The 13,588-nt window shown below is 45.0% G+C and overlaps 2 protein-coding genes across 2 annotated transcripts; one reads left to right on the top strand and one right to left on the bottom strand.

The window, feature by feature from the left end:
• Positions 1-334: 334 nt before the first annotated feature.
• kmo (kynurenine 3-monooxygenase) lies at positions 335-7,775 on the top strand. Its single transcript, XM_029521085.1, has 16 exons — positions 335-574; positions 1,068-1,232; positions 1,438-1,507; positions 1,618-1,715; positions 2,001-2,090; positions 2,721-2,769; positions 3,340-3,427; positions 3,984-4,149; positions 4,233-4,304; positions 5,225-5,346; positions 5,585-5,732; positions 5,805-5,862; positions 5,953-6,035; positions 6,393-6,494; positions 6,582-6,641; positions 7,380-7,775. Exons 2-16 carry the CDS (start codon positions 1,170-1,172, stop codon positions 7,530-7,532), a joined length of 1,422 nt encoding a protein of 473 aa, XP_029376945.1. The 5' UTR covers positions 335-574; positions 1,068-1,169; the 3' UTR covers positions 7,533-7,775.
• A 1,281-nt stretch (positions 7,776-9,056) lies between these two features.
• opn3 (opsin 3) lies at positions 9,057-13,242 on the bottom strand. Its single transcript, XM_029521662.1, has 4 exons — positions 12,924-13,242; positions 11,359-11,678; positions 10,091-10,342; positions 9,057-9,329 (listed from the first exon to the last, which is right to left on the bottom strand). The coding sequence occupies exons 1-4, from the start codon at positions 13,240-13,242 to the stop codon at positions 9,057-9,059; spliced, it is 1,164 nt and encodes a 387-aa protein (XP_029377522.1).
• Between the last annotated feature and the right edge of the window lie 346 nt (positions 13,243-13,588).

The raw sequence follows: 13,588 nt of genomic DNA, 5'->3' as shown, positions 1-13,588 counted from the left end.
CTGAACAACTAGCTGTCTAATAACAACAATAACTAACCTCTGCTGTCAATAACTTCCACCTTCAGAGTTTATTACTTTTTATTTAACAATCCATTTTATCTGCCACTTGTTCTAAATGTTTGTATTTTTATTCCTAATATTCCATCCATCTGTCGAAGGCCTTGGAACTGACAGAAATATGATGGAGAGCTCAGCAACAGAAGGTCTGTTTGAATCTTCTTCCTCCAACCGGGAACGTGACGTCACAGCGCCAGACCAAAGAGCAAACTGATTGGTCAACGTGATCCGACACGTCACGGCACGTCAGGAAGTGTAAAGTGTAAACAAACATCAACTGATAAAGCGAAAACAAATCGGACTAACAGAGTTTATCAGATTATCACAGTAACTGTCAAAACTGACTAAAAAGTAAAACAGACTCAACATGTCGGGCGGTCGTTAGGAGGAACCTTCGTGTGACGGATTCATGTGGGGAACATTTAAGGGGGGGGAACCAGGTGGAGAAACTTCCTGTCTGGACTAATGAAGGAAACTTCATCAAACATCCACCTCAGACTGAACATGCAGAGTCCTGGTGACAATAATTTACAATTATTAGTTTGTAGTTGTATTATTTTATTTATTAAACTTTCTTCTTGGGAAGGTAGCAACAAGCATAGCAGCAGCAAATTATCACATTAAGGATAAGAAAACACAAACTGTACAAAAGGGACAGCTAATTTATATTAATTGTTACCAAAAAAAGGGATAACCAAACAGTTACACAAAGGGGATTGTATACAACACTTGACACACTCAAACACAACTGAAGGTTTGCTAAAGAACAGACTTTCATTCTTTCTTTGTGTGGATGATGACACAGACAGCAGATGGCAGCAGATGTCTTCACACGTTGTTCTTTACGGCCATGAGCGTTCCTCTTTGTAGTTCTGATCTCATTCCTTCACATAAAGTCCTCTGCTGTAATAATGATAATCACATGAAATCTGATGATCTTCTGTCGGCTGGTTTTCCTGACTGCTGTTGTGTTGTCAGACTTATCTTGTGTCTTGTGTTTGCTCTGAAAGGGGAACTGGTTCGTTCTGCTCCTCCTCCTGTTTTAAAGCTCAGCAGCAACTTCTGCAAATCACTTGGACCTCTGCATTCGGAGGGTCAGACACTCGAGCACGATGGATAAATCAACCGGCAGACCGACAAAGAAGAAGGTGGTAGCCGTGGTGGGCGGAGGTTTGGTAAGGCGGAATGAGTACGGATCTTTGCCTCTGGAAGGGTTCACTTCTTAAAACTGAAGGCTAATGTAAAAGTTTCATGTTTGGAGCTTGTAAATATGTGAAGTTTAGACTGTTTAAGAAGGTTTTGCAGCAAAATCGTGACATTGTAAAGATAATTGTAGAGATAATATTTCACAGAAATGTCCATTTTCCCATCACTCTTTAGGTTGGAGCTCTGAATGCCTGCTTCTTCGCCAAAAGAGGTTTCAATGTGGAAGTCTTTGAGAGCAGAGAAGGTAGGATGATAAAAGTCTGCTTCACACATTCTTAGATCAAACTGTTCCTGAATAACACACACACACATGAAGGGACGATATAAATGTACATATATTTTTTTTTATATCAGATATCCGGCAGGCCAAAGTTGTGAAGGGCAGAAGCATCAACCTGGCTTTGTCTCATCGAGGCCGTCAAGCTCTGAAACACGTGGGGCTGGAGGAGAAGGTGTGTTTGATAAATCCACTGGAGATGTTTAACTCAAACGAACTCAGGCAGGTGGAACCACCATATTTTGGAAAGTTTGATATGTGATCTGTCTGCTGCCTGCAGTCCTTTCTGTTGGTCTGCGTCTGAGCACTGAGGAGCTCGCATGTTTGTACAGGCAGATATAGAGAATTGGCTCGACTGCTCGTGACCTAACAACCCCTCCTTCCCTCTGATGAGCTGTGACTCAAAGACCAGTCTGTTTTTAAACTTTGAATCTGTTGGCTTGATCTGCTGTTTCCTCAGATTGTGTCTCAGGGAATCCCCATGCATGCAAGAATGATCCATTCACCGAGTGGGAAACAGTCCCCGATCCCTTATGGCAAGAAAGGCCAGGTGAGTTTACCGTGGGTGTTCATTCATTCATCATCTTCTACCAGTCAAGCCAATCCCAGCTCACTCTGGGTGAGGGGCGGGGTCACCCTGGACAGACAGAGACCAACAGACAGTTTAGAGTCACCAATGAACCCAAACAGGATGTCTTTGGAGATCCCAGACTGTGAACCGAACCCAGGACCTTCTGTCACATTAATATCACCTTTCTGTGCTGAAAAAAACATTCTGCTACCAGAACAACAAACATTTGGCAGCTAGTAAACAAGCTGTAAGAACTGCCTCATACACCAATTCAGTCTGCAGATAAAAAATGAGTTTCTCAGTTTGTACAGAAACAGAAACTGCGCTGAACTGTGAGGAGTCTGAAGGCTCCACTGAATAATGGAGAGTGAAAACAAAGCAAGTCCATCCAAAATGAGATTTGTCTGTCATCAGTGGATGTGTCTCAGTTTTTCGTCAGTCTGATGAGTTTGTTTTTCAATGACACCGGGATCCCCATTCTGAAATAGATGATTAAATGAAACAGAAATATGATTGTATAATAGAGAGGAGGTGAAGTCTTCTCGGTCTTCTAAAAGAACTGTGTGAAGCTGCAGATCTGTGAAGTGATGCGGACTGTTTTCCTTTCAGTACATCCTGTCGGTGGATCGAGCCAATCTGAACAAAGAGCTGCTGAGAGGTGAGAGAACACTGAAACGCTGAGACTAATTCAAAAAGCAAATGAACTCTAATGCCTGTTTCATTCCAGTATAAACTCACAGAGAAAACATTTGCTGCGGTAATAAAACAACAAACACCCTTCAGGTAACATTATCTGCAAACAAAGTCAACTTTCAGTTTGATCACAGAATGAATCATTTCTTCCTCCACAAGTTAGAAAGCATCACTTTAGAGGATCAGCTAGTTTTATACACATTCAACCTCAATTCATGACCTCAGCAAAGAGCCCCGAGGTCAAAGGTGAACTCTTTGGGCTGTTTGTGGGGACGCATTCTTCTTCTCAGGCTAATGTTTAATGAAGTGCCTCTGTGCATCCTGGGAGATAATGAGCTCTGACTTTAATTAGGTTTCCTGTGTATGCTGAAGCCGTCGCTCCAGACTGCTCAGTCAGAGGTCACCCCCCCCCCAGCAGGGACTGATTTAACTGTTGTCTTTATTTGAATTGGTAACGTGTGCTGTGTAACTTGACGGGGTATCAACTGTCATATTAACCTGCAGGCTGTGATATAAGCAGTTTTTGCCCCCTCAGAGGCAGAGACGTATCCAAACACAAAGCTGAACTTTGAACACAAGCTGCATGACTGGACTGCTGAAACAGGGCTGATGACCTTTGTCAGGTAAATAGTTACTGATCTTGCACATGCGCGCGCACACACACACACACACATGGAGCGGTTAATCCAGATTCTTAACTTTATTGAGTCTTTGTTCATGTCAAACATGACTGTCCTTGAGCAAAATGTGACACACAACTTACAACCCATTTACACGCCAGCAGCTCCAGGTCTGTTTAGTCATCAGCATTAGTTAACAAAGACTGCAGGAAAACAGACTGTTTAATTGAATTCAGCCTTAGTGTGCCAAAATCCTTCTGGGGCGTTTGTTCTGGCTCCTGTTCCTTCATGCTGGTCCAACCTGTGGATAGGAATGAGTCACTGTCCCCTGGGGGGACACACAGGGGCCTCAATGGCCTGAGCTGGGATCTAAAACGTGACAACACTGTTAAAGGTGGAGTGAGGAAGCAGCATGCATGTTTATCTCCACTGGAATTACAAAACCAGTTATTGTCACATGGTTTCTTCATATCAGATTTATTTATATATCTTCATCAGAGAGCAAGTCCAGACCTTAAAGCCTGGAGCGGGTTTGTGATGATGCTGCTGTGTTTCTCAGGTCGGACGGATCCAAGGAGCAGATCAAGGCCGACCTGATCGTCGGCTGTGATGGAGCTTTCTCTGCCATACGCAAACAATTCCTTCGCCGCAGCCGCTTCAACTACAGCCAGACCTACATCCCCCACGGATACATGGAGCTCACCATGCCGCCCATCAACGGACAGGTCGGGCCTCGGCTCTGCTGCTGGTTTTAAACACAATCTGTTGGCTCAACCGCCTCATTTGTCGTCATCGTCTTCATCCACAGTTTGCCATGAAGCCGAATTATCTGCACATCTGGCCACGAAACACGTTTATGATGATCGCCCTGCCCAACTTGGTGAGTGTGTTTTTAAAGCTGTAAGCTCTGTGGTCGGCTCCCTGAGGTTCACCCCAGACTGAACAGTGACTCAGCACTTTCTGAGGCCGTGATAAGACGGCTGACTCGGGAGTGTCCCGGGTTCTCAGCATCCCGTTCGGGCTGCGAACACTGTGGGTCACCATGGTGACGGTGAGACGGTGCCAAAGGGGCCTCAGGGAGGACTTAGTTCAAGATGTTGATGGATCAGAATGTTTCTTGTAATTATCTGTTAAGCAGAAATGGCAGCAGTTCAGTAAAAAAACATCCTGCAGCATCAGAATGAAGGAAAAAGATTGTCCATGCAAAGACACAGCGGTCAGAGTAGGACTGATGGTTGGAGCTGACCGGCGCTCTGAAGACAGAAGCCACTTGGTCCCTGAGGAGGACGGACTCTACAGGTCCTGCTGCTTTACCATAACTGGACCTGGCAGGTCAGCTTTTCGCAGTGCGCTCAGATCCATCTGGTTGCTGATCGGGATGAGTTCAGTGTCCTTCAGTGTCTCATTCTCCTCTCTGGGAAAAGTGATCTGTGATAAGTGACACTAAATGGAAAGTTCACTTCCTCGGAGGACAGAAAGAGATGCAGCCAAAATCTTTACGGACAGATAACTATTTTATCAGCTACAATGTCATTTCTGAGACATCGTACCAATAAGGAAACGTTTCATTCATTTGAAGGCAAGGATGCATCTTATTTTGAAGGGCCTGTCCACTTCAGTGCCATTATGAAAGGTGACAGTATTGAATTGAACTGACTGCTTTGGTTCTAGCTGACTGAAATACTGCAGCTGTTCTGGGAAACTTTGGGATAATCTTGTGGAGCGTCTCGTATCATCTGCTTTTATTTCCTATTAATTTGGAGAAGTGTGTGACATCACTCTCTGTTTGTTTTGGATCAGGACAAGACTTTTACCTGCACGCTCTTCATGCCCTTTGAGGAGTTTGAGAAGATCACCACAGGAGATGAAGTCATTGAGTTTTTCCAGAAATACTTTCCTGACACCATCCCGCTAATAGGAAGGTAAGCGTCTGTTCATCCACCCCGCCAACCCATCTGAGGAACGCCTTCATTTCATGATCTGCAGAAACGCTCTCAACTCACTTCCTCTCTGGGCTGATGGAGTTTGGTGTACTTTCTCTGTTTACTCGGTTTAACGCGGCTGTTTCCGCTCGTTCAGATGTGATGGATGCTTCTGTAGCTGCTTCAAGTCTGCACAAAGTCAGTTTGTAATTGTTTTATTTCCATTTGTGCCTCGCAGTGATGCACTCAGGAGGGATTATTTCCGACTGCCTGCTCAGGCCATGGTGTCTGTCAAGTGCTCCCCTTATCACATTAACGATAAATGTGTCCTCATGGGCGACGCCGCTCATGCCGTGGTGCCTTTCTATGGTCAGGGCATGAATGCTGTGAGTATCACTGAACACTGAAGGCAAGAAAATCAAACAATGCAGGCTGATTAATCTGTTCGTGCCTCGCAGGGCTTCGAGGACTGCATTGTGTTTGATGAAATAATGGAGCAGTTCAACGAGGACTTCAGTGAGTAGTTTTTAGACCGACGACGATGGAAGGAGATGCAGATGAACACAGTTCTGATGAGACTCTGTGTTTTGTTGTGTGTCCGTGCAGGTTCGGTCCTGCCCGAGTACACCAGGGTCCGGGTCCCAGACGACCACGCCATCGCAGACCTGGCCATGTACAACTACATCGAAGTAAAGTTGTTGCTTTGGTACCATTTCATCTATTAAAGTGGGATTAATGTGTCTGGATTACTGGGAGCTCTCAATCCAACACATCCAGTCCACTCAGGGATCACATGCTGCTGATTCCACATTTCCTCCGCTGCAGTTTGTAAATCAAATATAGAGAAAATATTTTCAGGTTGTGGAAGTTCCCTATGTGCTGACCTTTTAAAATTCAAATTGGTCTCTGCCCCCTCTCTAATTCTCAGACCTTACTGTTACCTTAATCTCCTTCCTCTGCAGCTCTGTGGCTTCGGGCGAGGAGACTGGAGAGGAACATGAAGCTGGATGACTCAGCACTGAAACATGTTCTGTTTTCTTTCATAGATGCGAGCACATGTCAACTCCAAATGGTTCCTTTTTAGAAAACATGTTGACAACATACTGCACTTCATCATGCCAAGGACAATAATTCCTCTTTACACCATGGTGAGTGTCCTGATGTACGAACTACATCCTGTCACGCTTTGTTTTGTCCATCGGTCCACACCGCTGTCTGTCCTCCTCTGTCTCCAGGTCACCTTCACCAGGACAAGATACCACGAAGCTGTGGAGCGCTGGCATTGGCAGGACAAAGTGAGACACTTAAGTATCTTCCTTTTTCCTGCAGGGGGACATTTCACACCTTTGAACATCTCACATTGTAATTCAGGACTCTTTTGAAGTCACAGCATTAACAGGAGGAATGAAATGAGAAAGTAAATCTCACTGGGTGAAATTGCTTCCCCTTTTAGAAACATTTCATTTCATTCCACTGCAAACACAAGCTTTGCTGCAGAACGACATATTTCTGATTTTTCACACTTGGCTGCAGCTGTGACCTGCCCTGGTGACGTATGTGCTAACTGTCAGATGGAGAGCCTGGTTATTCACAGCCCTGTGGGGATGTTTGGGCAAAGGGCACAATGATCTGTAGGAGGAGGAGAAAAACTGCCACATGAAGGGGCGGATACAGTGTTGGTTTGATTTTCAATAAAATAATAAAGGTAGAGGTCAGCTGAAAGGCATTGTCTCCGTTTTACTGAAGGAAACAGTAAAACCTCAGCTGTTGGATTTCATAACTAATAACGGACCCAAACTTGCACTGCTTTGGTTGCTTTAGCTGCATCAGGATGAATTCACAGAAACGTGTTCGTTCCTTTCTATAAAATAACAGGACCTGAATAATGTAAATGCTCCACAGAAGCCAAATAAACCATGACGAGCTCAAAATGAATTTCATTTTCTTTTTCATCTGAAGATGTGAACAACAAATCTGCTGCTGCGCGTGAAGCTGGATTAAGATTTGGTCTTTTTAAATGTTTCTTTTTGCAGCTGATCAACCATGGCCTGATGTTCAGCAGTGCAGGAGCTGTTTTGGTAGTTTCCTTCATGCTCATTAAAAATCCTCCTGATGTCAACAAGCTGATCTTTGCTGCTGAGAATCTGTGGAACAGACTGATGGCCCTGAAGACGTCTGTGATCTGACCAGCAGGCATTCACAGGGGCCTGATTCACCATGAAGGCAAATGGATTTATTCCCATCAGGAAGATTGATAATATGATTTTATCACAATCATAATTTTTCATTCTTTAGATTCAATTATTTTCTTGCCACCGTCATCATTTACATGACATTTGGAAATATTATGTTGTTACTTTATGCCTTTTTAATTAGTTCATAACAATATTATGTATCACAAACAATTCCAAATAAAAGTTCCCTCAGCTCAGAGATACAATCACATATTTTTTTGTGACCACAAAATGTTGGAATGAACAACAAGGAGGTCTAATCTTTCCTTCCTTGTCAGGAGTTAGGGGAAAAGATCGACACCTTTTTCTTCCATATCTGCTGTCTAAAATCTTTGAATTAGCTGGATTTCGTTGCTCTTTCATAAAACCCAACAAGTTTTGTTTTTTTTTTTAGTTTTTACATAACAGATTCTTTCAGCAGGGCAACAAACTCTCCTTAACACGTCTGAGGTACGTTTTTGGACTTTATGTCTTTCTGAAGCTCCTCATTCAGATTTTTTTTTTCTTTTTGGTCTATGCCAAATAGAAAAGGCTAAAAGTGTGATTGTGCAGTAGACACACAACATCTCCTGCTGTAACATCTGTCAGAGAAAGACAACTTCCCAACAAAGTGCAGTCCAACCAGAGACGCTGTCCCCTGAGGACGAGCTAAAAAAGCACACAATCACAAATGAAAATGAAACCTTAAACATCCCATTTATGGTATAAACTGATCTGCCTTTGCTTCACTTTTAACAAATGTGACGATGAAATCAACCTTTTCATTCAATTCTTGGCAAGAATGTGATTATGTCTCTATTTCAAATAATGCCAAACAGTTTAAACATGTCTTCACTGAATTACCAGCTTTGGAAATAAATTCCTGAAGTCTGTTTCTGGCTGAGAAGGCTATGAACGGAGCGTTTTCACGGGGGACACCGAGGTCCCGTCTCATCTCCTCTCATGTAATTCCACAGCGACTGCTGGTGTCAGCCGGAGGCTTCGACGGAAATCACATACACAAGCTCGGCGGTTTAAAACACCATCCTTTTTATTGAATCCATACAGTGTGAGCACTACAGTTTATGGCTAAGGCTTATTTTCCCTTTTACTCAGGAGCAGTTGGGTACCAACCAAAGCAATCTGCTGCCACGTTCATCCAAACTCCGGTCCAAAACGCTTCACACGGTTCTACGGTCGTCACATGTACTAAGTGAAATATCTAACAAAGGAGTGTGGCTCTTTTTCTATGAGAAACATAATTAACTACGTCATTATGTACACAGCTGATGTTCGAGGATGTCACTATTTCATACTGCTGGCAGGAAAACGCTCTCTGTTGACAGCCGGATATTTACAGTTGATAGGTAACAAATCTGTAAGTGTGCGTGGACGCAGAAACGTCACAGGAGGTCAGCCGGGATTATTTTGGCTTGGAATTCATGTTACATCCTAAGGCATACTGAGTGGCGGGGCGGGAAGTCCAGTCCTCAAGGATCACAGCGGCCTCACTTGGATGACGTTGACCTCCGAGGAACTCCCGGATTTGGAGGTCACATCGAGATGCCGGAAGTCATCGCTGGTGATGATGAAGACGATGGAGGAGGAGCTGAAGGTCACCCTCTTTTTGGGCCGGTCCCGGCTGCCGCAGGTGCTGGACACGACGATGGGCCTGATGGGGCGCTGAGCCGGAGCCAGGGGGCGCTCTTTGAGGCTGCGCTGCAGCCAAGACAGCCGCGAGCAGAGCAGCTGCAGCAAACAGTGCCGGAACTGTGAGGAGCAGACATGAGGAGGAGACATGAGGGGGACACTAACCAGCACCCTGTCCTCGCTCATTTGTCTGTCACACACAGATATCACACTCTTCACAATCCCTAACAACAAACGGATGCAGCACTGAGGGAGAGAAAACCATTAGCCCGGTTAGAGACGCCATTGATCTGCTCCATTTGTCCGAATTAAAACTGTTCATCCCATCCAGACTCCTGAGGACCAGAGCTCCTCCTGATTAATGCACAACGAGAACAACAGCTGAGGAGATATAATTTACAGAACTGCCTCTATACACACATATATATTTTATGTGGTGATATAAAGGAAGTTGCAGATATTTTCTCTTGGTCTTCTCAGATTAAACTGAACCAGCGGATGACATTTTTCAACGGAGAGACCAAATTTAGTTTTTTAGAAAGACATTCCAAGTATTTATTTATTTATTTATTTATTTATTTATTTTTAAACCAAAAGTGACAGACGGAGCTGCCAGTGAATGAGCTGTCCTCCAGTAATCTCCAGCCCAAATTTCCTGGCAGACGTTATTTTGGTGAACATGTTTATAATCCTGACGGTCACTTTCACGCCTGACAAAATGTCAAACTGCTCCGGCTCTGCTGGATCAGAGTTTCCGTATATCTGATCTGTGCCATGCGCAGTTAGACTTTGAATTTGGACTTGAATGTTGTAATGAAGCAGATTCAGGAGCAGGCTTTATAAATGGACCACAGACCGACGTGTGTGTTTCACCTACTGACCTTTCTGCTCATGAACACGTAGATGAGGGGGTTGTAGGCCGTGCTGGACTTGGCGAAGAACGAAGGGATGATGGCCAGAGTGGGAGAGACCATGCTATTCCTGCCGAAGGCCTCCATCATGGACACCACAGCGTACGGCGTCCAACACACCAGGAAGCAGGAGATCATCAGGAGAAACATGACGGCCACCTTCTTCTCGTACCGCAAGATCTTGATGATCTGAACCGTCTGGAGGTCCTGGATGGAGCGCAGCTACAAGAGGCGGGAGAGAGTGAGCTGCAGTTCGTGGTCAAAGGACCGAAGAACTGCACGTGAAGACTGAAGTAAACGACAAACGTTAATTTGGTTTCAGCGCATTATCATCTACAGCCAAGTCAGTTCAGTTCTTAATCTCTGGAGCATTCTGCAAGTAAAAGTTAAACATTTTAGACTGTAGATTAGATTCTGCCCTGAAGCTCAGCAGATGAGATGATAAAGCACGTGGTTATTTTCCTGACTCCCTCAGGACCGTCGACACTGAACTCCTATTTTTATGCACGAATTCGAAGGGCCTGTTTATGTTTGTGTTCTCTGTTTCTTCTGGAAATCTACTTCTGTGTGAACGTCCTTCTCAGATCTTCTGGTGCTCGTTCCTTCTTCGGTCACATCACAGGACTGTCGGCTTTCACAGAGTCCTCCCTGATGAGGCCTGAGGGGACTGAAGACTGAAGCTCACACCTCCTACCGGGAAACGCAGACAGCTGCGGCGGCCGGTGGTGACTCGGTGTGACATCTGGGTCGCTTCATTAGACGTTCTGTCACAGAAGGTCAAACACTTTGGTGGCCGTCTGCTCGACAGATCAAACAGATGAAGATGATACAGAGACAGACTGTCTCATCTATCCCGGAGACAAAGACGCCATTTTGGCATTTAAAGTCTTAAAGTAAAGACGGCCTGCTTTCTGACGTTCTGGACTTTACGGACCGAGTCTCAAAGGCTCAGACATGCTGATATAAAGTCTGTAGTGACTTTATATCAGCTTTATATCAGTCGGCTGAAACTAATAAATCCATAAATCCATTTCTTATTTCTGTTTGTCCCGCTCTGGTTTACACATCTCTTCCATGGCGTGTCAACTCATCCGTCTTTTTAATAAATGCATGCTGTCCAGTGGAGAATGTGGACATCGATTCCACTTCCTCTCATGCTAAGCGAGCCCTCTATCGTTTGAGCTGAGACATTCAATGTTCAAGTCTGATTTAAAAAAAAAAATAAAGTCTGGTCTTACCATCTGCACGGTGTAGAGGATGTTTCCGTAGCAGTAGATCATGACGCCCACAGGCACGAAGAAACAGGCCAGGAGGAAGAAGAGGATGAAGGAGGCGTCGTTGGGGTCCTTGGAGGCCCAGTCCAGGGAGCAGCCCAGCTGGTGGATCTCCAGAGTGTAGCGGTTCCAGCCCAGCAGAGGAGCCCCCGTCCAGGCCAGCGAGTACAGCCAGATGTGGGCGATGGCCCGCCACGCCCAGGGGAAGTCCACCACCTGGGCGTGGACCACCCGGATGTAGCGCTCATAGGCCAGGGCCGCCAGCGTCATGATGGAAACGATACCTGGCAGCAGAGGGGCGGGGGGGGGCAACCACAATGAGTAATGTAAAGCCCTCCCTGCAGGATCTGGGTCAGCAGCTATGAGTACAAACAGGACTCTGAACATGAATCACTGAAAAAACTCCCCGACAGACTGGATCCGGATCGCTCCTTTCACAGGGTCACACTGATCTGTGTGCGTCGGCCACAATCTGCCGGGTCATGGGTGCAGAGAAGAAGAGGACTGGAGCTGAAGGAGTTCTGATACCAGCACGATATAATATCTGAGGCTGACTGATCGGAGTTCAGCTGCATTTCTCTGTTGGCTGCTGGTGTCTGAATATAAAATGGAAAACAAAACCGGAGCACAGAAACGTCGGCACATTTTGTGCTTTAATAATAATTTTATCCTAAAAATGTGTTCAATGATTGTGACGTTTTTAATCGATGTTCTAATGCCAGTTTTTATCAAAACCTGACAGTATCTGTCTTTATGAAGGAGCCGGAGCAGCTTCTATCTTTTCTACTCTCTCTTTTTCATTTTCTTCTGACCCCTGAAGGTCATGAGAAAAAATGTTGGTTTAAACGCTTTACCAACATCCACGTTTATAGAATGAATGAATGAGCATTATTTTGTGAAACTGACAAAAAACCATCCTGGAGCAGCTCAGGATGGTTTTTAATTATTCCTCTGCCTCCTGCAGTAATTATTTTGTGTTTAAGGCAGTTTATTTAACAGAATAAAGCTCTGAGAGGTGGAGCCTTAATAAATATTAACCATTAATCTGGATGTAAAAAACAACTTTGGATGTTTTTTTTTTTGTAAAAGCAGCAGAGGACAGAAATAATAAAAAAAAAAAGGGGAGGGGGGGGCTTTCCTCTGCAGCAATGTTAAGGTTGCTGATGAAGCAGCCAAAGGCTTTCATGGTTTGGACTAATGAGCTAATTATCAGCTCATTGTGTGTGTGTGTGTGTCCTAAATGGACAGTCCTGACATCCATCCATCTGCAGACAAAAACACACTTCTGTGCAGAATATTCTCATTTTGCATGAAAAAAACTAAAACAGAAACACAACATGTTGTGTGATGGAGCAGATCTGAGGTCAGTGCAGCTTTTAAAACAAACAAACACCGTTTCATTTGTAATTTTCATCATTTTCCTTTTCTCGCTTTTTTTATTTTAGCGTTAATAAACAGACACAACAATAAATAAATTTAAAAATTCACTTTTCCAGCTCTTTTTAAACGTATTTCTGTCAATCTCTCACCGAACAAGCTGTTGCTGAATCCGTCCCAGACGCAGGTCGCCGGGCTCCAGATCCAGCCGCCTTTGACGCACGAAGCGAAGGTGAAGTTGATGCCGATCAGGGAGACCAGCAGGTCGCTCAGACTGATGTTGACCAGCAGCAGGTTGGTCGGAGTCCGGAGCCGCCGGAACCTGCAGAACAGGACCAGCACCAGCGCGTTGTTGCAGAACCCGAACGCTCCGATGGTTCCGATGGAGAACGCCAGAAGTTTGTAGGTGCCGAGCGAGAAGACGAACTGGCCCTCGTCCCGCTCCGTCCCGGTGCCGTTGGACGGACTCATGGCTCGGATGGAGACCCGGTGTCCGGCATCCTGCCGAGTCCCGGCGCGCGAGAGGCTCCGCGAGAGCCCCCACCACCCGTGTCCAACTCTAAAGGTGTGCAGAAACTGGGTCAATGTGACACCGTCATGTCCGAGCGGCCGCGAACGTCCCACGTCCGGCTGCGCCTTCAAAATAAAAGTAGCCTTGGTTAGATTCTTTTCTTTTGTCATGAAAAAAATAACCAGTGAAAATTTTAATACAATCAGGAAGTAAAATACCTTCATTTAAAATAAAAATACACACACAGGAGTTGTTGCACATTGTTTTTTGGCCCACTTCTCTCCACAGGCAGCTGGAAGAGCAGAT

This window comes from Echeneis naucrates, chromosome 15 (genome assembly GCF_900963305.1).
Source record: "Echeneis naucrates chromosome 15, fEcheNa1.1, whole genome shotgun sequence".
Taxonomy (NCBI): Eukaryota; Metazoa; Chordata; class Actinopteri; order Carangiformes; family Echeneidae; genus Echeneis; species Echeneis naucrates.
This window is presented reverse-complemented; position numbering and strand designations above follow the sequence as displayed.